Below are 24,373 nucleotides of genomic sequence, written 5' to 3'. Positions count from 1 at the left end.
TGCCTGCCTTGCAACAAAGCCTTCAGAGCAAACGCAGTGGTGCAGTGCTGCCCTGCAGCCTCCACGAGGCCGAGTCAGGCATCTAGACTAATAAGGGACTTATAAGGAAGAAAAAGCCTCTGCCACCACAGCACAGTTAGTTAGCATGCATTCTCTATATAACAATCACATTTAAATGCCAGGCTGATGAAAAACTATTTTTCACTTCCCTAGCAAAGGCTTGGGGGGAAGAGGGAAGAGCAGCAGCCTGAGACTTTGAAATCTGTCATCAGCTCAGATGCCAAGGTAGTGAGCTGCTGGAGTTTACTTTGCGTTGGACTGGTAAGGAATACATTTTTGCTTTTTACTGAATCTTCGTGCTGGAATGCCTCTGCCCAGACTACCTCCTGCAAAACTCCAGCTGAATCTGAGAGCAGGTAGTTTCAGAGAACATACACAGTATCTTATTTGAAGTATTTTTTTTAATATTAAAGTCAATATACTTTAAATCAAAAATGACACACAACAGAATTCCAGTGTATTTTGTTTTAAGACATACTTTGGAGAGGGGAGGCCAGACTGACTGTTCTGTTGAGTACTTTACCTTCCACTAAACACAGTCAAGGAAGTAACCGCGTTACGGTAACAGATGCAGGTCATAGCTCATGCAGAAGTTAAACGTTCTCCTCTCCTGAGAACCATTCAAAAACACCACCCATTTTTTTAGAACTTAACCATTACAGTGTTGACTTTCTGAACATTAGTGAAATCTCACCTTCTCTCTTGGTCCCCCTGTATATTGAGGTAAACTTGTTAAATTGGGAATAGAAAAGCATGAGTTTGTTAGACCTGTCCTAGAGTTAGCTCCTTGCTAAAGGTCAAAGGCCAGTTCACTAGGCTGTTCCTCCAGCCATCGTTTTTCCTGAAGAAAACATACCTGGTTTGCATCTTTAATTGCTGTACTGCTGGTCGAAGTGTATTCCAGTTATTTTGTATCCCTTCTGCTAGGAATAGTTAAAAGAAGGCAGTCTTGGTCTCAGTTTATGTGGTTCATTGCTTGACTCCTCCTCTTCAGATGTCTCTTTCGGATTTTGATCATCCACTTAACACTTAATTTAGCAAAGTCCGCTGCCTTGAACAGAGCCAAAAAGATACCACAAAGAAGAGCAATCATGTTCCAGGGATTTGCTGTGATTATCTGAAAGAGATGAAAAATATTATTCCCCTCATCTCATTCAGCAGGTATTATACCTCTTTTAATAACAAACAATTCCATTTTTGGAAGTGAAGTGTTTTGCAGCATATTCCTTTATGCCGCAGAGGTGGCCTGTAGTGCCTTCTCCATGCATCTGCCTCACACCACGGTTTTTCCAACTCCTGCCATCAGGAAGAAAACACACTGTACTACCTGCTAAATTCCTTTTAGATGGTGAATTGCTTAAAAAAATCAGTTAAATTGCAAATTTTATGATTGAGGATTACACTTACTATGTCATTTAAAGATTTACAAAAATAATTACATTGAAGAAGATCTTCCAGAAGACAAAGCTGAAAGAAGCAGCTACTGGAAGGCTTTAATAAGACAGCATTGTAATGCTAAACTCGGTTTTGACAGCAGCAACTGTTTCTGCAGACCCACAGCAAGTATTTTATGTTTCTATGTTTAATGACATTTGGTTCACAAGTAGTTAAATTTATGTATAGTTTGCAATTCTCCTCACACCTCTAGGCACAAGGATGACTTCCAGGATCTCAGATGAAACAAGCAGAGCTAGGCTTAGGCAGCAATAAAGTAGCACACAGCTTTGGGACTGGCCCTGGAGTCGGCAGCTCTGATGGTCAGCATGAGCACGGTGTTGCTCGTCACCACCAGAGCCAGAAGGTCTTAAACAGGCTTTCCGTATCTGTTAATCCTCCTAAAAGCAGCAGCGCTGGCTGCCAGTGCTTGTGAACTATGGCCTCTTCAGCAAGAGGAAACAGGCACCCCTAATCCATCGGATCAAGGGCAGCTGTCAGCATGAAGGAGGCGGAGGTGTGAACCCTGTGTGGCCCAGAGGAGCAAGAGGTGCTGGGAACAGGACCGGGCTCTCCAGGCCAGGGAGGTGCTTGCCCTGAGGAGGTGCCCAGCCCCAGCACAGACCGGACAGCAAGAGTGCAAAGGACCAACCATACAATCCTGCCCCTCACTGCCTGTGTTTACAGACAGGAAAAAAAGAACGCTGTGGGGTTTGCTGGTGATGGACTTAAGTTGTCAGAGAGGGCCACGTTAAATGCAAAATTTTAAACAGATTGTCTTTGCATGCTTTGCCAATCTGTATCTTTCTGGGGAGATCAAGTGTACCTGACCTTCTCCGCTAGAACACTAGGAAAACAAGATCTAGCTCACATGCTTAAAGCACATGTACCTGCGGCACACACCTTTTAAGCCCTCCAGTGACTAACTGGTCTTGTCTGGCACATCATACACCTCCAGCCGCAGCATATTGAGCTCAATTTTAAAGTGCTTTTCCTGCATTTCAATGCAGTACCAAATTCCATTCAAATAAGAGGTAAAAAATACACTAATTATTTATTTCTATTATTTTGATATAAGTCTAGGTTTCTTGCTTGTCAATTAATAAAAAAAAAAGTCATTAAATCACTTTATCCAAGTACACTTAGTTAAGCAAAAAGTTCAGACTTGACCTGAAGCTAACTTTGCTAGAGCACAAGGGACAGATGCTTTTTCTTAGCTACGTGTACCTCTAGCTGCGAAAAAGAATGCTGAGTGTCACCGAGCCAAGGAAAGGCATCAGATGGTCTCGACCGCCACAGAACGTCCATTACTGGATATAAGGAAGAGCCTAGACTGAAATTTCAGATGTAGCCTCACTCTTCCTCTGAATTTCTACTTGGAGTGAGGCAGATGTATGCACAAAACACACACACAAACCATGAGCATGTACAGTCAGACAACAATTCGGTAGCGTGTTACTCACATCTTGAACAGTCTGTATAAAAGGATCTTTCCATTCAAATACCACAAAAAACAGTTGGTCACTTCTTGGTTGAGTTCTCTGGTCAATATAGTTAACCACACTAGTCTGGAGAGGAGGAAAATAAAACGCAGGTTACTTTCTTCAGCGTTGTAATGAGTCCTCTGTGCAACAGAAAAGGCTTGTGAGAAGGTGAAAACAGCAGACTGGTCAGGAACTTCCAATTCAGCCTTCCTCGACCTGGAACAACAGGCTCCCAAAATACGGAAAGCGCAGTTTCCTCCATCTGTCTCATGTTCATAATCTTTTCCTATTCCCTACTTAGTAAAACACTGCAATGCTATTTTTATAGCCAGGGCCTTTATTTTATCAAATAGTTTTTCCCCTTTCAAAGGGAGAAATTTCATTTACAAGATTGATCTACTTGGAGTAATACAGCATTTGGAAAGTTCTCATGAATGAATGCTAAATTGATTTTCTTTACGAGAGAACTACAGACGGTGACAGGAAGATTTGTTTGTTGGTTGGGTTTTTTTTGAAAAATCAGTTGTAGAATAAACTAGAAGATGCCAGCAAGCGCAGAATAAAAATGAAAGGGAAAGAAGCCTAGGTGTTACCAATTAAAACCAGCATTGCCCATGAACTAGGTTACCACTTGAAACTAGGACTGACCAGCAGAGCTGTTTAGCACAGTTCCACAGAGCTGGGATGGCCAGGGTACAGTTTAAGATCCCAGATCGATGTTACAGACACACGAACCCATAGTCTTTAGAATCACAATCAGGGAAGTATTAAGGCATCAGGCCTCAGAAAAACACTTATCTTGTCTTGTAACACACCCCATGGCCCAGAGGGGAACTACACAGAGTTTGTACGCAGGCAATAACACCCTTTGCGCTAACCCCACTGCCGCTAGGAGACAACACAAACCGCTGCAGAGCCAGGCAGTTACCTAACAGCAAGCACACTGGTGTTACAGCTGAACAAACGATGGAAGGACTGCTCCCATCTCCAGCCCTCAAAGGAATATTTACATCTCCGTGTGCGCAGACAGCAGTACGGCTGCTCTTCCTACATTAGTTTAATACTGTACTGGAAACAATGAGTATAGCGTACCATAACTTCACTTCAGGGTTCTGATGGGAATTATGGATATGAAAACAGTGATTCAGCAGACACTGTACGAGGGATGACCTACTCCAAAAACTTCCCATCTACCATGGCTTAAGTTTCTTCACAAATACTGGAAGATTTCTATCAGCTTTCTCCACACCCCTACACGCCCTGCCCTGACCAGATTTTAGGCTGCGAACACGTAGAAGCAGGAGCCAGAACACTACATGTGTCTAATTCAGAGCATATGGGAGCTTCACCGCCTCATGCTTTCTGGTCAAAGAGCTTTGCTGTTACCCTATACTTCTACCACTCATTTAGTTATTGCAGCATACCATCACCCCAGCTACACTCGTTCAAGAAAACTGCACACCAGGAAACAAACAGTACACAAAGCTAAAGGAAAGTAACGGGAAAGGAAGAAAAGACAAAGTAATGACTATTGGGCTAGATAGCAGACTAACTGACTGTGCTATTTGACCTAATATTTATATCCATCTTTCCGGTATGCCATCTCCCAGTTTCAGATTTGAAAGGCGAATGGACTTTCTTATGCCATTTAAGCAGATGTTTTACTGTCAAACAAAGCAAGTGCAATTCATGTCTGAGCTATTTCGACTTCTACTGTATTATTAATACGGATCTGAAACCTGAAATTCACACTTCTGCTGATTCCTATTTCCTAAATTGTTCGTTTTTTTAAAAAAAACACCACGCAAAACCAAAAACCCCCAAAGGTCGTTCACCTGCCCAGATGATCAGAGACTACTGATCCATAACTACTGGACTAAATGGATGTTTATGGTCACAAAGATCTCAGCTTTTTCTGAGTTTGATTCGGCCTTTTATTTCCACTTTGTGACAAGTTGGACTTGGGCACACAAAGGAAGACTTCCAAAAATCCTACACTAGGTAAGTGCCAAGTGGCAAGTGATACGGAGCTGTAGGTGATGAAGGACAGACAGACAACTGCTGTTAGTGCTTACATGGCAGCAGCTGACTGATGCACCCTTTTGTCTCCGAACTAAGGCATTGATCTGGGACTTGCGTGACTTCGGGATTTGCCTCCTGTCCTCTTCCAGTGGAACAGGAGGGTCTCCACCTCACAGTCACAGCTCTGCTCTTCCCTTGAGGTTTTGTCACATAAGGCCCTAACTGTGAGAACTAAAGGTAGGAGAACTGAACATTCTGCTTCATTTTAATCTCCACAAAGTATTCTTTCCAAGTGTACCAGAGACTAAGAGACAGTGTTGTCTCTGAAGCACATACTCTCTGAAAAGGACTGCTCTTAAAATTCTCATTTCTCATCACCAATGAGACTCTTTCTCCTAGACCAACAGCGGGAGCAAGATAACAAACTCAAAACACAATTATTCTCCTGTCCATTAGTATGAACAGAACAGGAACAAAAGTCAAACTCATTTCATCTCTACCTAAGTTTGCATCTTCCACCTGCATATTTTCTAGTTTTAAATGATACAAAAAGTTAAGTTATTCCTTGTTTCTAAGGATACTCAGCAGATAAAAATCCCAAACCCAAACAGAAAGCAGACATGAGAATGCTACAAAGGACACAAGGCTTATGTTTACCTCTTCATCCTAACATCAGCCCTTGTGGTAACCTAAACAATACCTCTTTCCAATACTAGCTATTATTTAGACAATTCCTTTGGCAATTGTTCCCCACCTTGAACTAAAGGTAGCTGTGTTAGTATTTCTATGTCTGTCTCTCCAGACCCTTACCTCAGACCACAGCTGTGACTTATAACACATTCAAGGCCTCGATTTTCTGGCCTCCCCATTAGATGTTTTCCTGGGATGTGTCACTTGGCCATACCATCAGACATGCACATCAAGACATTTATGCTTCTACAGAACCCCTCCATATTAAGAAAGAATGTGAGCAACTGTACAGCCAAAACTGCTCAGTGGCAAGTAGCGTAATGGATGCAATGAAACAAAGACCAAGCTCCTGATGTTTCTTTCACTCACTTAAACAACCAGCCAACCCACTCACCCACCCTTCTTCCAACTCATATTGCTATTTGCCCAAGAACTGGTTCTATTTGCCAGTTATCATTAAAACTATGGCATAACCAGTGGCGCCCCAGGACCAATAAACTGAGAGGTCCCAAAAACTCTTCCTGAGGATTTTTTTTTTTTTTTTACCTCTTGTTTGAATTCAACAGTCTCACTACCGTCTTCTTCTTTTGTTTTCACCAAGGACATCTTGACCCAAGTTCGAAAGCCTCCGGAAAACTTCCAGCTGGAGTATGAACTTTCACAGTCCTTCATGAATTCTGCTTTTTCTGGACTAAAGGAAAAAGACCATTACATTACTGACCAAACTCAAAGCGGTATCTGAGCGCTCTAGGCAGGAGAATGCCAGACCTACAGACACTTCAACATGTGTTCACAATTCTTTTTAGGTTCCAACTGCTAAAAGTCAGCATACCTAAAACATTGTTAGTAATGTTTTAAAATCAAAAAACATTTTGATTAATGGTAGCACTTGCATTCATGTGTTTCTCAACTGCAGAAGACCTACCTGCTGCCCTACCACCCTAGAGTTCTGCCTGCCCCAAGGGATTGTTCTCCTTATAGAGAAGCTTCATTCTGCTCATCTGTCACCTCTGGGACAGAAAGGAACAGAGACAGGATGCCAGGAAACAGCGTGCCACAAAGCTCAGAAGCAAGAGAGATGGAAGGAACAGCCTAGAGGCAGGGCATGCTGCTTCACCCCATTTCTGGGATGCAAATAAACTGGCTGCAATGCAGACATACTTAAAATACTTTGAAATTTACATTCAGCATATTCCTATTATTTTGGGAACACTATACCTTTGATGTAAGGCTCCCATCTGCAATAACATGTCTGTTTTCCCAATATATGATCCCAGATATTTGTAGCAGAACAAATCCCAGAACAGGATTGCTTTGTGCACCCCCCCTCCCTTTTTTTTTTTTTAAATACTGTGACCTTAACCCATTTTAAGGCTTCCAATACCCCTCACACCACAAGCAGTAAAGAGGCAGCTCTAAGGCATATCTAGTCTCCATCCTTTCTCTACCAGCTGCACAGTGAATTAACCACGCTATTTACTTGGAGCTCCTCAGTACTGTGATTTTAGCCACTTTAATGTCATCTCTACAAAATAACCTGGCCCTGCGGCTGCTTTTTCAACAAGGTTTCATTTGAAACAAAGGGGTAAACCACTGCAATGAGTCAGAATCATTAAAGCACAGACCGCTGATTTTTACTAAAGATAGATTTCAGGTTGCAGAGATATGTCAGGGTGTGCTGGTCTTTGAGACAACGGAAAGGGTTTTTCACTCAGATTAAACCCACCTTCCTAGGTGAAGGGAGAGAGTATATTTCACTCATATGGCAGAGGGAGTGTGCAGCTAGGTCTGTTGGGAGATTAAGGTATTTTGGTCTTTCAGGAGAAAGATGCAAAGAAGTAAAGAAGAAAAGCAGGGCTGAAGAAGGAAGCTCTTGTCCAGGAGAACAGATCAATCAGGAAGATTTGCCCTGTACCAGCACTGACTGGATTTGTATTTTTCCTATCTTTTTCCTTAGTTTTCAGACTCCTTAGTTTCAGGCTCCTTTTCTTCCTACAAACCAAGATGTCTTGTCTACAAGGGCTCAAACACAGAACTCCACTTTGCATATAAATAGAAAGAAGTGTTTCTGGAAAGAAAAGCTAATACACTTTGGTACCCACCAAGACAGATTATATTCCAAGAGTGTTTTAGTTTAGGAACATCTTTATGGATTTGTAACATTAGCTGCTTATTTAGCGAACCCAACAGGATGGCAGTGCACCTCTCTAACCCCCAGAAGGAAGATACAAGCAAGGCACATGAACAAAGCTCACCACCTGACTGCTCCTCACTGTACAAACCAATGATATAGGGAGACCTAATCTGACAATGATTTCTTCCCCCTTCGGCCTGTGTGTAACAGCAGCCGCTGATGGAACAGTATGGAAGAGTATGGTGCTTTGCCACTCAGAGAAACATACATAATTAGCACTCTGCCAGCCAGTCATATGCCTAATGCACAACTAAATACAGCATCCCAGAAGAGTTTTCCAAACCAACACGGAAAATTGAGGCAGGAAGCTATGACACAGAGCTGAATGTTACAGCCACAACTTAGATGGTAAGCAGAGAGCAGTAGTATACTTTGCCTTAGACAGTAATTGTAGGCTTGAAAAAGAAAGATTAATAATATCTTAGGAGAAGTGATCTGAGAAGGCATCTCCTTGCTTGTGCCCATAACCCAGACCACTGCCACAGAGTCAGGGGAAAAAGAGGGGGGAGCACAGCAGAGGCACGAGCTTTGCACAAATGATAGCAAAGGGCAAATAACACAGTATAAAAACCACACACAATTAAGTGAACACAAGACAAGCAAGGGATTTTAATCTGAAGAACAATTCTCCGGACAATTTTTTTTAATTCTCTCTTCACCCCAATGACAGACAACCTACAAAGCCTGCACAGTTTTGTTTGTTGTTCAGTAAGTTCTTCACCTTTAACACTTTCCTTCAGCTAAACTGCAAGATTCCTGGAATATTCTGCACCAGGCTCTCCCCAGTTTCTGGTGGTACCTCAAGACAATGCAAAAAATTCCTTCATCACAGCAAAGAAAGAGAAGTGCAAGAGGCCACTGTCTCACTCAGGTGAAGTACAAAGCTCTGCTCTCCGCAGTATTTTCAGGTAACTATTGACAGTTACCTAACCATTGCCCCAGCACATACTGACACAATAGGAGATTATATTTGTTGCAACTGTGGGAGTTGCTGATCTGATTCTGGACTGGGCTCTAGCGCCGCAGTAAATCCTTCTAACACCAAACTCTATGGACCAACCCACAAGAGCCGGAGTCAGTTTAGGACGTCCCACCAGCAGATCCCAACACAACAGCAACAGTCAAAACCACAGACAGATCAAACACAATTTGTGTTTATTGCTTTTTTTTCCCCTAGATTAGGAAACTCTCAGACAGCCATGGGATCTAATAAAGGGTCAGATGGCATGGAACCAAAAGTCTCGACCCTTCTATGTTATAATTTATTTCTCTGCACGCAGCAATCCAGACCAGAGAAGTGAACGCAGAGCTCTGTTTAGACCCTGAAATAATGTCTGACCTGTTCAGACCAGTATTCATCATTTCACAGGACTGCAAATTATTTTACATGCTATGCTAACAACAGTTTGTCAGTATTAAATTCAGAGGATTTTCTTCTTAAACCCATGTATTATACTAATGACAGTTTAGGAAAGGAACATGTATTTTTAGATATACTTTTTTGGTAATTTGCAAGGGTTTCATTATTTCCTTCCCTCCAATTAATATGGTACAGACAGCAGCTGCCACTGTATTTTAGAAAAAAAAAAAAAAAGGAAAGAAAGAAGAAGAAAAAAGCCAGTGGCAGTATCCCTCCAACTCACAGGCCAACAACAGCACACAGTTCAGCAGTGTTCTGTGAAGGCCAGAACAAAACTAGCAAGCAGTGCCAGTTTCATGTAGTCTGTCGATCCAATTTTAACAGAAGAGCTGCAGAAAATAAAACCCTTGACAGAAACAACTGGCCCTTACTTGAGTCCTCACCACTTCCTATGCCTCAAAAAACCCTTAAAGACACAAGTGTCTAGATGCCATTTTCATTATTGCTTATGGCTGATGCTTGCAGCTGCCTTCACTGATACGATTATTGCTATTTAAAGCAAAAGTGAGCTGTACATAATACTGTCTGCACAGAAACTGTGGTGTAGATAGAGCAGAGCTCTTCTCACCAATTTCAAGGTGTTTTGGACTGTGATTTAAAATGATGGAATACCCTACACATATATTTTACAGCAGTCTGCCTGCCCAGCCCAAACAAAGCTGTGTGCAGACATGGCAAAAATCTGTAAAGGTAATTATGGTATCTCATGAGTTTGAGCATAGATCTCAGCATCTTTGATAACACTTTACGTGAACTGCTGGACACAGTGCTAATAATATGCCCTCATAACCAGTGAGACAATTTGTCAGGAAAAGTCGTTAACAGTGGCCAGTAATTGACGTTTTCGAAAGCCCACATAGAAGGGCAAAATTTGCGTTGTCAATACACAACAGTTTCTACAGATATCTTGAGTCCAGACTTCTCACTGACTAAATTTAGCATCTGCTGATGAACCAGAAATCATTTCTATTTTCTCTTCTGCTGGAAGTTGGACAGAACGAGTACATTCCACATATGCATGCAGTGTCACATGCACTTCATAGTCGGGAGAAAATGTAAACTTTCAACGTGCTCTGAGCCTGTTCAGTTCATGCCCACCAGAACAGCAATACACAACACTAAGCCATACAATTTGTACCAAGCTTTGGAGGATGCTAGAAGAGAGACACTACTGGCCTCTAGCGCACAACTGGCTCTCTTACTGTATTTCACCCTAGACATGCAGGTCATTTACTACTAAGTTTAAAGGCCTACATACCCTTACCAATTTTACTGTTACCTGGGTTAGTTCAAAACCAGTTTTAACTCACATTCCTACTACCCGCTGCAAACAGACACAAAGGATGCATCCCCAAATAGATACCATTTCCTACCTTTTCACTTTGCAAACATACCCCAGGCTCAGCGTTCACTCTCCCAGCTTCGGTTCTGGTGCCTTCCAACACCGAGACAAGGCAGCTTCTCTAGGAACAAAGCGACACTTCCCCATCTCTTCGTGGATTGATTCTGCCATCTAACCAGTCTGACCTGGCAAATCTGGAGGCACGAGGTTGCAATCCAAGTTTCTCCCAGGCAGCTTACAGATGATTCTTACTGATTCACTTCAAACACAGCCTTGAAGCTAAGACCTTTGCAGTACTGCTTATTGCTGTTTTGCACATCTAGCCTTTGCACAACAGGTGGCACAAGCATTTGTGACAGCAGCATGCAGACTTGCAGCTTGCTTGCAGAAATACTGTCAACTTAAGCAGGACATAAATGTTTTAACTTGGGAAGAAACAGCTCTTTAAAATGGCTTATCTGCAAATTGATACAACAAGCACAGAAATGTGGCTTCCAGGACTTCAGTATGCATAGACCAAATTGTGTCTTGATATGTTGGCTCATTCTGCGAAGAGGCAGGAATGAGATGCAACACAACTGTGCCTCCTGCTCAGTTTCACAGGGGCTGGTCTCAGTGCTTGTGTCTGGAAGTACAAAACAGCTGTGCACCTTGCTGGAATTGGTCCCACTGTACATACCGCTAACTGCAGCACAAGCCACGAATACTGAGAAAAAACAACACAGAAAGAAAAAGTAGCACCTTCTGCATGCATCGCTACTCTTAACTGGTATTTTCTCACCCTAAAATATCAATGCCTAAAATACCTGGAACATAAGCATTTTATGAGGTGTTTTAAGTACAGTTACAGAAATAACTTAATGACTTAAGATCTCTCCTTCACTGAAGTAGAAATGCTTTGTAAAAAGCAAATTCAGATAATTGGTCTTTGGCTGCCCAGAGACACTGTGACTACACACTTCCAGTCTTTGCTCCATCTGAAAAGTACCAGCATGATCATGTCCAAGCCTCCAAGAATTCTCTGTTACGATAAAATCTGTTATTTCTCTTCTCCTCCTTCACCTAATGTCACTCGACATCTGACTACTACCAAACTGAGGCCTTCTATTAGGTCTCTACTAGGTCTCACTAATATATATATATCTATCTACACACACTATATATATTAGGCCTTCTATTAGGTCTCACTAATATATACATACACATACTGTATGTATATCTCCTGCCTGGCTTTTAATCTGGATCACAGAGAGAAGAACAGAACCTGAATTTAAATTAGAGCAAAAATTAAACAGGTAAATACAGAATTTATTCTCACAAGGTGGGAAACAGGGTGGAGCTTTCAAGAAAGTTCAGGACAGGATTAATTCCACTCCTGTTAAAATTAGAAGAAGGTTGATCAGTCACTCCAATGGCACCAATGTCAATCCAATACAAAGCAATTTTGAAAAACCCATCAATGAAATTACATAATTCTGTAGAATCTTAGAGTAATACAAAGAAATTTAGTTAATCTTTCAATGAAATCACAACAAAGCCACCTAGGGATCTGGTCTTTACAGTAATTTCCTAAAAAAATAAAAGGTACAGAAACAGTCGTATTCTCAGTGCACTTCCTGTGCACGCTGCCCAGGACAGCACATTTCCTGATCACCCACAGCAGCAGACACCGGTAAGCCAGCACAAACTTCAAACTTTTAGAAAATGCAGCAACAAATGGCTGAAGTATAGCTGAAGGGCAGATTTTGTCACTGAAAAAGTCCTCGATTCATTTCTAAAAAGCAAGATTAGTAACCTAAGGCATGAAAGAGCATCAACATAACCCAAACATTAAAAAAAAAAAAAAAAAAAAAAAAAAAAAAGAGAGAGAGAGAGAGAGAATACAAAAGCCTGTCTGATTTTTACCAAAAAAAAGTCCTGCTTTCATTAGCCCTTACTAGTATTGTTGTAGCAAATTCAATGCAGTTATAGGCTCATCCCTTTACGTACCTGTTGATGAACTCTTGGAAAGAAGAAAACAGAAGGTAGTCAATGGCACTAAAATCTTGGTCTGTTTCATTTAAATGAAACTGCAAAAACACAAGTTCCTTTTTCTTCACATCACGAGGGCCTTGAACAACCAAAGCATACTTCTGTAAGCAAACAGAGAGATGGTGAGAGTAGCAGAGGAATCCTCGTTTCCTGTTCATGAATTTGCCATCTGTCACTAATACTCTATAGAAATCTAATACACACCAAGATTTTCTTGGCCTCTACTAAGAATAATATCTAACAAGAATGCCAATAGAATCCCTCCTTTTAGTTTAGAAATGAAGTCTTCACATCAAGATTTAGTGTTTTTCTAAGAAATCTCCTCTAGTTCTACTGTAGCTCTTTGGGTTCATGTGGAATTAACAGTTAAGGCCCTGCAACCTGAATTCTGCAGAACGACAATCAAAACTGTTTTGAGCATTAAAGTCTAGGAACTTCCAGCTCTTGACATGAAACAAGTTAATTTGGAGTCTGATGTAGAGAGCATCAGGCTTCTCGTTGGGAAAGTGGAAGTTTCACAGCCCCCAGCACCACAAGTAAGCTGCTGAAGGGGGCGGGGGGGGACACACAAAAAAAAAAAACAACCAACCAAAAACCAACCAAAAAACACCCAACAGAAAATGCTTGCAGGCAGAATACAACTTAAAGTAGTGCGGGCATTTTATCAAACAGCACACTGTTGCTTGCAAAAGGACTCAGCCAATTTGAACAGGGCTCTCCATGGTTCAGAGGTCTCTGCCTCAGTGCCTCTCCACTCAACTGCGGGACTAGAGCCTACTGATCAGCCAGCTTCTAAAGGCATCTACCACGCAGCATAAAATGCAGGTTCTTAGTTTGTCAAAACATGCAAAAAGAGCATACTAGTGTCAGGAATTAAATTAGACTTGCACCTAGAATATTACTTTCAAATATACTAAGGAGCTGCTTCCCAGAAAGAAATGGTAACTAGACAAAAGGCAAAACATGAAGAGGAAAAAAAGCTCACCAAAGAGGTACCTAGGCTGTTCGTTTGTTCACGTTTAGTTTCCTTAAAAACAATCTGAGCAAACACTTTAGATACAAATGACCATATTTAATACTAGATTCCCATCATTTTTAAGGGCAATTTAAGACAGACTATCACTCTGTGTACCCAACTTATTGGCTCACAGCATTTCAGTGTAATGGAGCACTTGGTGCCCAGTTAAGATTCTCCCAAGTGTGACAAAAACAGTACGCGATTCCCAGCAAACATATAAAAAGAGATAAGCTATCCTGCTTTAATGGAATAACTGCTACTGCTTTCAATCAAAGCTAGATTTACTATATAAAGGAGCATGCTTGCCAGTTCATTTAGGAGAGGAATGAAGTGAGAGTTTCGTTGTGAAAAATTACTTATTTTGTCCCATTGAGGTTTTCATGCTGCACACACCCACATGACAGCTGATCATTCATAACACATATACGCACTGACTGGGGTATTTTACATTTCTAAAAACAAAAGGACAGACGGCTTGAATAAAAACTAGAAGCAAGGATTTTTTGCAGCACTAAGTAAATAATTTTACTTTCAAATATTATTACAAGCAGAAAACCTCCACTGAATAAGCTTTGTTCTACTACATTATTATTACCATAGTTTGATTAGTAAAAGGATCTGTGTAGTTGATTCTCCGAGTGGTGCATTCAATGTCTCCTGGCTGACCTGGATTTATCAGAGGCGGAATGTGATCATAGTAATGATGCTTGCAGCTAAGCAGCCGAGCCTTGCCTGGATAAAAGGCAATGCCTGTTTTGAGAGAAAAAACGTTGAAGAGAGCTGATTTCTTTCCCAAGTACATAGATTTTCATTCTGGGATTTAATCCTAGAGGATACTGAGCTATCCTCAAGATCCAGCAAAACAATCCAATTAAACCACATGCTTCAGCATTTTTCTGGAGCAGGACAACAGTGCATTTTTCTGCAGACAGAACCCCTGCAATGCACTGGAAAAATCAGGGTTCATGTTGCTACAACAATTCAAGGTTCACAGCAGCTACTAAGTTTCCCCAGTCTTCCCACAAGCCAGCAACGAACACATCAGTCCCTCTGGCCCCAAATGAAATGAATGTGTAAAGTAAATTAGGAGGCTATTGAAGTCTAGTGGGACATGTAGTGCTTCAGCATGTATGCGTTTTCAGATATTGTCATTTAACACATCAAATCTTAATTGGAAATAACGTTCGTAATACATGACAGATCAAAGATCACTGGCAGACGTTATAAAAGTGAAAAGATGCTCTTCAGAACATCTAGCATTTTCTGTTCACTAAATACAATGTCACAATAAAAATCAAAGAAAAAAAACCAAACAATTACTGACTGTTACCATCCCTTAATACTTGTATCACTAGGTAGGCAGGCTACTACTTCACCTGCCTAGATGAAGTGTGTGTATATAGTATATATGAGTGTGTGTATATATATATATAAATCTATGGTTTCAGACCAATAGCACGCATTAAAAAAAACCCTCGGTCACCTCAGATGTAGAAGGATAGAAAAATAAAAGGCCTAAAATCCTCTTATGCCACATATGCCACATTTAGTATTGGAAACAAGCTTGCTTGAAGATAATCTAGACCAACTACCAAAAAAAGTATGATTTGATTTGTTAGATATGATTAACTCTCACAACTGAAACGACCTGTCCACAAAAATGCGAGACATCAAAGCAGTCAGCTTGTATCAGTCTAAAAACGCTTTATCCCTTTCTTCAGTGCTCCACGCTTGCAACTTGCCATCTCATCACTTTGTTAGAGCAATGAAGTAAAGGGCTACATTAATTTAGGTTCTCTGATCTGGCAGGGATCCCTGACAATACTTGTGGATTTATATGTATGTTGCTTTTCTTCTTTAAATGTCATTTTCTTCCTATTGCTGTACGAAAAGCCCACGTGGGGAAAAAAAAAAGGCGGGGGGAGGGGAAGCCTGCTCTTACAATCAGATCCACATGGTCCAAACACAAGGACTTAGTTACAAAACTGAGCCTAACTGACCATACAGAAAACAACTACAGGAATACGGCAACAACTTGAAACACTCACCTTTCAGCCACAATTACTGGAGTGGTTATTTGTAAAATGTGGTAACACTTCAAAGAAAAGTGTTATTTTTAAATTGGAAACTGACATACGACTGAGTTGCATTTGCTACCGCAGCTCTATTTATGAATGGTTACTGGATAATTAAAAAAAAAAAAAAAAAAAAAACACGAACCACAAAAAAAACGATAGAACTCACTATTCAAAAATGCTTCTGTGGCATAATCCCTCCTGCAAACTGCAACACAGTTTTCTGATGCCACACTGCATTTTTATGCCAACATTGTTCCCTGCAGTCACATCGCATTTTCATTGCCTACTGATGTAATACCAAGTTGTAAACAACGCAGAACAGAACCACAGTACCACTTTCTGCTTATTTTGTGGTTGGTTTGAAAAATTCACCTTCTTTACTGTCAACAGCACCTCACTGTGCAGTGCAGCACTGAGGTCCTGATACACATCCTATGTGCTACCCTGTTTGAACAACACAGTTTTGGGAGTATTTCCATATGAAATTATTTTCTTTCCCTGTAAGAGGGCTCATTCTAGAGTCTGCAAACACTTCTTATCTACCAAATGTTGCATGATGCTCCACAGCTACTGTAATTCATGTTATTGGCATGAAAACCCCCCAAATTTGTCACATTTCCATGCAAAGTTGACACAACGTAGATTAGAAAAGAAGTGAAAGATCTGGTTCAGAGCATTATATGCACTCTGGGCCCTAGAGAATCAACACCAAAAGTGTAAAACAATCCAAGATAAATGTAAACAACTTAACTCATTTTTTTTGTTATCAGTCTTACCAGGTGCATCATACAAGGACACTTCTTTGTAAGAGACAGACATCACTGGGTGCTTGAGCTTCTCCCTGAAGTCACTGATGGTTTGGTAGACAAGGAACACAGCTACAGCCATGAGCAGCAGATAAATAAACAGGAGAATTACTGAAAAAACATTCTTTAGGCAGGTCTTGCTGAAACGCAAAGAAGGGGCAGTGGTACCCAGTTCACTATCTGGAACCAAACAGAATATGGATTAGGACTTTAAAATACAGATATTTGGGCTAAATTTATGCAGTGTTCATTTAAAGATGAATCCCTTGAGAAGACAGTAAGCCTCAAACTCAGCTCGATTTAAAAAAACCACAACTGTTGCTGGATTTGATGATCAGCCAGACAGATGCTTCCTTCTCAAGCATGAGCCATAATCATCCAAAGACTGTGCCTCTTTTTCACATGTTGAATTTGGCACTCTGCTTAAGGACACAGCAGGCAGGAAACAAGGTTTATTTTCAAGAAGCACAACTCAGAAACAAAGTTCAAAGTTCATAAGAAAAAAAGTCTGTTGATGGTCAATCTTTCCTCCTGGAAAAAACAACTCCTTTTCCTCCCTCACAATCTGAAGCGATTCTTACACACTCAGCATATGCACCAGCAGAGAAATTTAATATTCTAATGCTCTTTCACAGCTATCCTTGTATCTCCATCATGGTAGAAGTTACTAGACACTTGTTACCCTCTCGTTTTTGGACTCTAGTTTATAACTCCTTGTGCATACTACATAAAATGTCACAGAAGGATTCTTCCGATTACAGCTAGAAAAAGACTGACCCGATTCTCTCACGGTCTCCTTGCCTTCAAAGCTTATTCTCTGAAGATCTTCACACTAGTCTCACTTGTACACAGACACCGCTTTCTCCATACTCCTTGCATACACCATTTCCTTTGGCAATACTTGTAAGGAAAAAGTTCCTGCATTCTTGAGTTACACGTCATGTTTTGATCATGAGTGATGTAGGGCTGAACATGCAAAAGGAGCATTAAACCCCAACACAGGAAAGGAGATAAGTAGGCATATTTTACGCTGATTTCTGCATGGTGTAATCTAATGAGTCAGGCCCTCTGAAGCCATGACACACTCTGCCCTTCCACTATAATAGCATGATTTGGTGCTTGTTCCTTACCACAGCAAACACTAGCCTTTTCCTAAATCCTATTGAACACATAATCTCTTAACAAAAGCCCACCGTCACACACATGTTCCCAAGTTCATTGCCAGGTGATGGCAGCCAAGGAAATTAGGACATTAATATGCATAAAATTGCACTACTGAAACAAGTATGTCTTGAACAGCTGCAAAGCATTTAGGGGATACTCACTTTCAGGCTGGCTTACCTTAATGCCTACACCTGAACTGCAATAAGCCCATTTAACACTGCCCCACACCCTCCAAAAGCAGGTCTGAACAGTCTAACTAAAATCTGTTTAAAAGAACATCTGTTGAATATTGCACCTTTTTCATGTAAATGCGGCAAAACCTTTGCTTGCATTCCATTGCCATCACAGACGTTGCAACTCAGGTAAGATACAACATAAAGGAAGATGATGTACTATGCTATCTCAGAACCAGATGTGCTGAATCTTCTTTGATTGAGCACAGTTCATGATAAAGAAACTTTCTCATCTCAATCCTTGGAGAAACTCCTTGGCTTTTCATCAGCACTTATTCCCCAAAATAAGTAAATAAGCAATTTAGTGTTTTGTTTGCTTTCAGAAATGCAATAAAAAAACCCAACAAAACAACCAAGCCCACACACAGAAGCACCTTATCAGGCACTTAAAATTGGTGATTTCTGGGTCAATAGTTCTCACCTGGTAAAATAACAGAGCTGGCATCTTCATGAACTTCCATCTCTCCTTCTCTTTCATCTGTTGGGTTTTCAGATACTCGCTCCACATCTTCACTCAGCTGTGTAGTTAAAACAGTGGTTCAATTTCCAAACATGCTCTCAACTTGCAATTGCTGGAATTTCTATGGTACAAATAAAAGAGGCTCCAACTAACCAAACACACAAAAACATGCCCCCAGTCCAAGAGCACCCAACATCTGTTCCATTTGTTCACAAGAGCCACATTTACATAGATCTACAGCTAAAAATTAAGTGACTTGCATGCTGCAAAGAGAGAAAGATGGCACATTAAATTTAACCTACTTCTACCCTGCTGCTTCAACAATAACATCACCTTTTCTTTCAAGATCAAAGTAATTGTTTCCCCAGCAGCTGCAGCTCACTTTAAACCCCCAATTAGAGCAATGCCCTCTGAAATACGCAGGAGCTTCCTTCTGTCACTCAAGAACGTATTTTAGGCATAAACAAACCACAACACATACCAACAAACAGAGCATTAGCACTTCTTAATAAAGAGGTGCATAAAGAGCAAGTTGCATTTTGACAGGTATTAGGGCAAGTAACTCAAATGTAGCCTCGGACACATAGGCAGGTGGGTCATTACAAGACAACAGTCAAACATCCCCACGTTTCTGGTACTTACTTGAGCTCACTGTACATATTATTATATATTAGTGGTTATGCAACTAATTAGTCTTCCAGTGTTTCTAAAACAGCAACAGAGACCAGATGTTTTCTTGTTTTGCTATTCAGAGCCCTGGGCCCAAACTGCCAAGACACTTCCCTCAAATTCAGAAGCTTGCCACATCAGATAGGTATCACATGAGATCGTGAAGCATTAGACTTTATATATATATATAAAGCACCTCCTCTATGTTTTCCAAATTTCCTTTGTGGTAGGGACTGACATACAAACTACAGCAAGGCAAAGCAGGGCATAAGCTTGCAGCGCATCATGTGTCACACAGTAACTGTCCAAGCTAAATGCTCAGTATCACCTACCTAATTAGGTAAGGAAGACTAGCTTTGTTCCTGTTTCAAGGAAAATGGGGCACAGTTAATGCAGCAGCCATACTGAATGCTATTAAACTTTACATCCCCAACTTACTCAACAGTAACCTGCATGTATTCATAAGGAAGTGCTTTTATTTCACCCAACTTTAATTTAGTATTGAAACCATCATTATACCACTAACAGATCATCATTTGCACTTATTAGGAAAGAGTCCACTCATTTTACGTCTTCGAAGTCTGACGTAAAGTCTCCATCACCTCCTGCTGTATTTCTGTATTCATTTCAGAAAGCAAGTTGAAAGCAGTTACCAAGTTGTTTTTAAGTGCTTTGCACATAAATAAAGCATGATTTCCCATGGTGTGAGGTGTGAAGTGAACAGGTTACTAATAGGCTAAACTCAGCTCATTTGCAGGAGACTTACCAGGCTCCAACTGAAGACAATATTTTTTTTCAAATATCTTAATAAAATAAGGGAAAATTAAAACTCTGCTCCTTTTTTGTAGAAACACACCAGTTTTATTTCTTTACCTGACCCAAAATAAGCTATTCTGACATAAGAAGAATATTCACTGAACCTCTTGTGGTGATTAAAAAAAAAAACAGCTAAGATGATACTTACGCCACAGCTGATCCAAAAAGTTTAACCTAAGTTACAAAGTCACTGCAGTTTCTCAGTTGACTCCCACACCACCCTGATTCAGCCACAGTTCCCCACACACAGGTACCTCATCAACTGAGGTTATATAGAGAGTAAGTAAATTCTATTCCTGATAGCAAGGAGATCCCAACACAAGTTTAAACAAGAACACAATATGCAACATTTCTTACCATAGAATGGTTTGGGTTGGAAGTGACCTTAAAGATCATCTAGTTCCATCCCCCCGGCCATGGGCAGGGACACCTCCCACTAGACCAGGCTGCTCAAAGCCCCATCCAGCCTGGCCTTGAACACTTCCAGGGATGGGGCATCCACAGCTTCTCTGGGCAGCCTGTTCCAGACCACCGAGAGCCTATCTCTATTTATGGCTCAGACACCACATTCTGAGCGTACAGCACTCAGCACACTGACTCTGCAAGGCACAGCAGCATAGACCTACAAACCCAGTAATTCACAGACATATTGAGCTACAGTCTCCTAACAACTGGGAAGCCAGCAGAGTATTACTGCATGACAGCTGATTCGAGTTTCTTCATACTTGACAGAATCCCCAAATCAAGGCAAATGACAGCAGTGAACCTGGCACACGCCAACCACGTTCACCCTCACAGGACAGCTCTTCCTACATCTTATTTTTGATAATGAGGCAAGGCACGGTGCTAACGCAGAAGGAACATAAACTTGCAGGGCAGTTAAGCTTGCAATAGGACGCAGAGATAGGATAAGATGTCAAGAGCTGGAAGGGCATGAGACAGACCTTTGTTCTGCATTCCTCTGTTCTGCACGTACAGCTAAGTGAGAAACAACTGCAGGAGCCTGTCCATGACCCAGCAGTTCCTTTTCAGTCCTGCACACAGAAAAGCACTGGGACAAACAGAAGCTCAGAAGAGGCAATTCAAAACATTTGAGCATCCTTGCTAGGAGCAGGAGCATCACAAACTGCCCCAGGTGCCAGAGAAGTGATGGAAACAGAGCCGCTGCACTTACACATCATCTAGACTTGTGCCCCAGAGTTTGGGACAATCCCAAGCATACGGAGCAATGTCAATGGTGGCTGATACACAAGGCGGAAACACAACATAGGCGGAAACACAACATGCATAGTCCAGTCAATGCAACTTCAAGCATCAATGTGACTTTATTAACTCTTTCAAGTACCTCCCCTACACACAAGCCCTTACACGAGTTAATTTCATCCTGATAATCACAGGATAAAGCCTTCCTACTGGATAAAACCTTCTTAAATAAAAGGAGAACTTGTCCATACAGGCCTTTTGCAGGTCCACTGATTCATCACCTTCCAATGCGTTTTAGCCTGGCACAAAAACGAGAAGCTGAAACTAAACAGACAGTACTAAACTAAATTAGAATGTATTAAAACAGAGCCCCAAACTACCCATCACATGCAGAGGAAGGCAAACATCTGCATTCCCTTTGCCTGCAAGTTGCAAACAAAAGTGACCTACTGCAAGTCTCTGCCGCTGATGAATTTGGCACAAATAGCTTCTATCTCTAGTGTGCAAGACAGGAGCGAGCAAGGAATTCCGGTTGCTAGAGTCTGTACATTGATATGCAAACTAGGCGCTGACTCGGGCTCTTGGCAGGACGATAATGGGGCCTTCAGTTTCATACGTGAGAGCTCTGGGACCAAAGTCGCTTCTCACGCCCGACAGACCATCTCCTTGTTAGGAAATCCCCAGTTACGGAGCTCACCGGCCAGCTCTACCTAGCTCGTACACTTAAGAAGTACTGCTGCCGATTATTTTAACCATCTTTAAAGCTAAACCAAGATATTAAGCGCGCCCAAAACGCCTGTTTCTTTCTGGCGAGCGAGGTGCAACCTGACATCCCACTAAGGAGGAAGGAGGGCTGGGGCAGCACCAGCCAGGTGAAGGCACACAGCCTCACGGCGAGACCCACCCGGCTCGGCCGCCCTCGAGCAGAGGCAGACGGGCCAGAAAGGGCAAGCGATACTGCGGAGGGCTCCCTACAGCCGGCGACCGGCTTCGCCAGGGCTCCTGGCCCCCGGCAGCGACGCGGCCAGCCCCACCGAGCCGCAGAGCCAGAGACCGGGGCCGAACTGAGCTCACGGCGACAGCGTAGAGTGTAACCGCTTGGCGAGCGGCAAGCCCCGGGTCGGGCACGGCCGCCCGGGGGCTGCCCCGGCCCCTCCCGGCAAGCTGGGGCCCGCCGCCCGCTAGCCCTGCCCCGGTCCCCCCGTACCTCCTGGTAGGATGCGGAGACCTCTGGTCTTAGCATGGCATCGGCGTCGGGGAGCGGGGGCCGGGAGGCAGCCCAGCCGTACCGCACGGGTCGGCGACACCGCGACCCAGCCGAGCCGCCCTGCCCGGGCAGGGCCACGCAGGCGCCGGGACCCCCCACCCGCCCGCCGGCTCCTTCCCGCCCCGCCGCCGCGGCCTCGCCACAGCGGCGCGGGGGCTGCTGGGAGGCGTAGTCCGGCGCGAGCCGCTGTAACGGCCGCCGGGCGGCCGTTGGGGCAAGGGCTGTGGGGAAGGGGCCGGGTGGCGGAGCTCGGGCCTCGCCTCAGCGACGGGCAGCCAGGGGGCCCTCGCCCCCGTTGGTACACGGCTCGTAACGCCATGGAGGAGCCGGGTCTTGTTTTAGCTTCCAGAGCTCGCTTCGCAGGTTCTGCCCAGCTCCCTTGCTCTAGGCAGCATGAAGCCGTCCAGCGCCACGGTCGCTGCATGCATAAAGCGGGTTTTTCATAAGGTTTACGGGAACGTTTCACTCTACTGGAAACACAAAAGTGTGCCGTGTATGGCAGTGTAATGGCAGTCTTTTCCACACCACACACTTCACAACACAAACTCTCCTACGCGAGACTGAACTAGATTGGAAAAGCAATATAAAACAATTTTGCCAGCTCTCCCCAAGATGCACGCGGTATTACTTTTTTTTTTTTTAAAAATTATTTTTATATTTTGCTGCTCAAGGCTGCTAGCAGAACATCAAAACAACAGGCTCGCCTGGCAACCAGACAAAACTTCTGCAGGGCTCCTACGAAGACCCACCCACGCTGTGCCGGCAGCAATGGGGCGCTCCGGGAAGATAAAAGCCAAAGCCACGTAAGAGCTGACTCACGAGCCACCCGTCCACAAATACCTACACAGCTATTTTTCTTCCCCTGCATGGAAGTAATTGTTAATGTTTCATCATCAAGAAAAAGCATGACCAACATTTCTTTGCATTGAGATGCAACGCTGTAGTGGAAGTCTCCGCTCAGGAGATCATTTCCCTATGCCTGAGACCCACATCTAGCAAATTAATAACCAAGGTCTGAAGTCCTTTGACAACAATCCTAATATATAGCTTCTCCTTTCAGAAAGAGAACATTTTAAGTCTTGTTATTAATTTTTCACGTGTCTGTTGTTCAAAGGCAGGCTCTAACTCGCCCCCAAATCAGTAACACTTCTGACAGATGTTGGCTAGGATTCAGCATGTGCAGCCCTCCCCTGGGGAGACGCTAATAACTAATTATTTCAGAATAAAAGGTAAATCTATAATGTGATTGAACCAAACTGACAAAGTAGACTTTTGCCTATTTCCCGGCAGCATGGGACTCTGCGGCAAGCCGTGCGGGGGATATCTGCAGGCAAATGCCAGAGCTCTCTCACACATAGCAGGAGCGTTCAGGAGCTGTTTTGTCCAAAGCCCTACTAAAGGTCTCTTTTCTGCTTGACATTCCATATCTGTCTTGTGGCATGTGGAGTCAGCAAGTGGACATGACCGACAGCTGGGATGGGAAGCCCATTCTGAAGCCCAGCTATTGTTTAGGCCATGTAGGCAAACTTCACTGCTTAAGGAGAATCTCAGTACCAACCTAGTGATCCCTCGCCCCAACAGGACCAATGCTCAGCTTGCACAGCAGATAGCAGCCTGTGGCAGTCAGCTCCCAGGTGGCCACCAGGATGCACCAGGCTTGCACCAGGATGGGGAAGTGGCTCATGGGTTGTCACGTCCATACTGTGGTGACACGCCCTCACTCCCCTGTGCGCCTCATCCATGCTTTGGTCATCCAGAAGAGAACTATGGAGAAGTTGCTTTGGATTAGCTACTTCAGCGCTGCCTTTGGACAGCCTATGGAAAAGGGTGTTACCTCAGGCAACATGGAACAGGTGTCCTCAGAGGTGGGCATACGGAATTTATGCAAGAAAAGTTTATAAACAATCCTTAAAACAAAGATCAAAACCATTTCCATCTCCTATTTACTGTTCAGATCCTCCTCCGAATGGTTCAGCTTTCAC

General features: G+C 42.8%; 1 protein-coding gene across 4 annotated transcripts; it reads right to left on the bottom strand.

The window, feature by feature from the left end:
- Positions 1–443: 443 nt before the first annotated feature.
- On the bottom strand, positions 444–22,523 carry PACC1 (proton activated chloride channel 1). Of its 4 annotated transcripts, none has more exons than XM_063328499.1 (8): positions 22,332–22,523; positions 18,398–18,494; positions 16,550–16,759; positions 14,291–14,445; positions 12,636–12,778; positions 6,237–6,381; positions 2,958–3,062; positions 444–1,177 (listed from the first exon to the last, which is right to left on the bottom strand). In XM_063328499.1, the coding sequence occupies exons 1-8, from the start codon at positions 22,365–22,367 to the stop codon at positions 1,016–1,018; spliced, it is 1,053 nt and encodes a 350-aa protein (XP_063184569.1). In that variant the 5' UTR covers positions 22,368–22,523; the 3' UTR covers positions 444–1,015. The 4 variants fall into 4 exon arrangements, with proteins under 4 accessions (XP_063184569.1, XP_063184571.1, XP_063184572.1 ...); XM_063328501.1 differs by having other exon boundaries at positions 16,550–16,651; XM_063328502.1 differs by having other exon boundaries at positions 16,550–16,651; positions 18,398–18,557; positions 22,332–22,512.
- Positions 22,524–24,373: the final 1,850 nt, after the last annotated feature.

The sequence above is a fragment of the Chroicocephalus ridibundus genome, chromosome 3, assembly GCF_963924245.1.
Source record: "Chroicocephalus ridibundus chromosome 3, bChrRid1.1, whole genome shotgun sequence".
Classification (NCBI taxonomy): Eukaryota; Metazoa; Chordata; class Aves; order Charadriiformes; family Laridae; genus Chroicocephalus; species Chroicocephalus ridibundus.
Note: the sequence above shows the minus strand (reverse complement) of the source record. Positions and strands in the feature narration are given on the sequence as shown.

Bases quoted from the DNA above. Each gene is read 5' to 3' on its own strand.
- PACC1 (XM_063328499.1), bottom strand. From the start codon at position 22,367: ATGCTAAGACCAGAGGTCTCCGCATCCTACCAGGAG. The intron at 6,382-12,635 runs GTACGTAAAGGG...TTTTTCCTTTAG, and splicing joins TTCCAAGAGTTCATCAACAG to TCCAGAAAAAGCAGAATTCA. The intron at 3,063-6,236 runs GTAAAAAAAAAA...CCTCCTCTCCAG, and splicing joins CTGTTGAATTCAAACAAGAG to ACTAGTGTGGTTAACTATAT.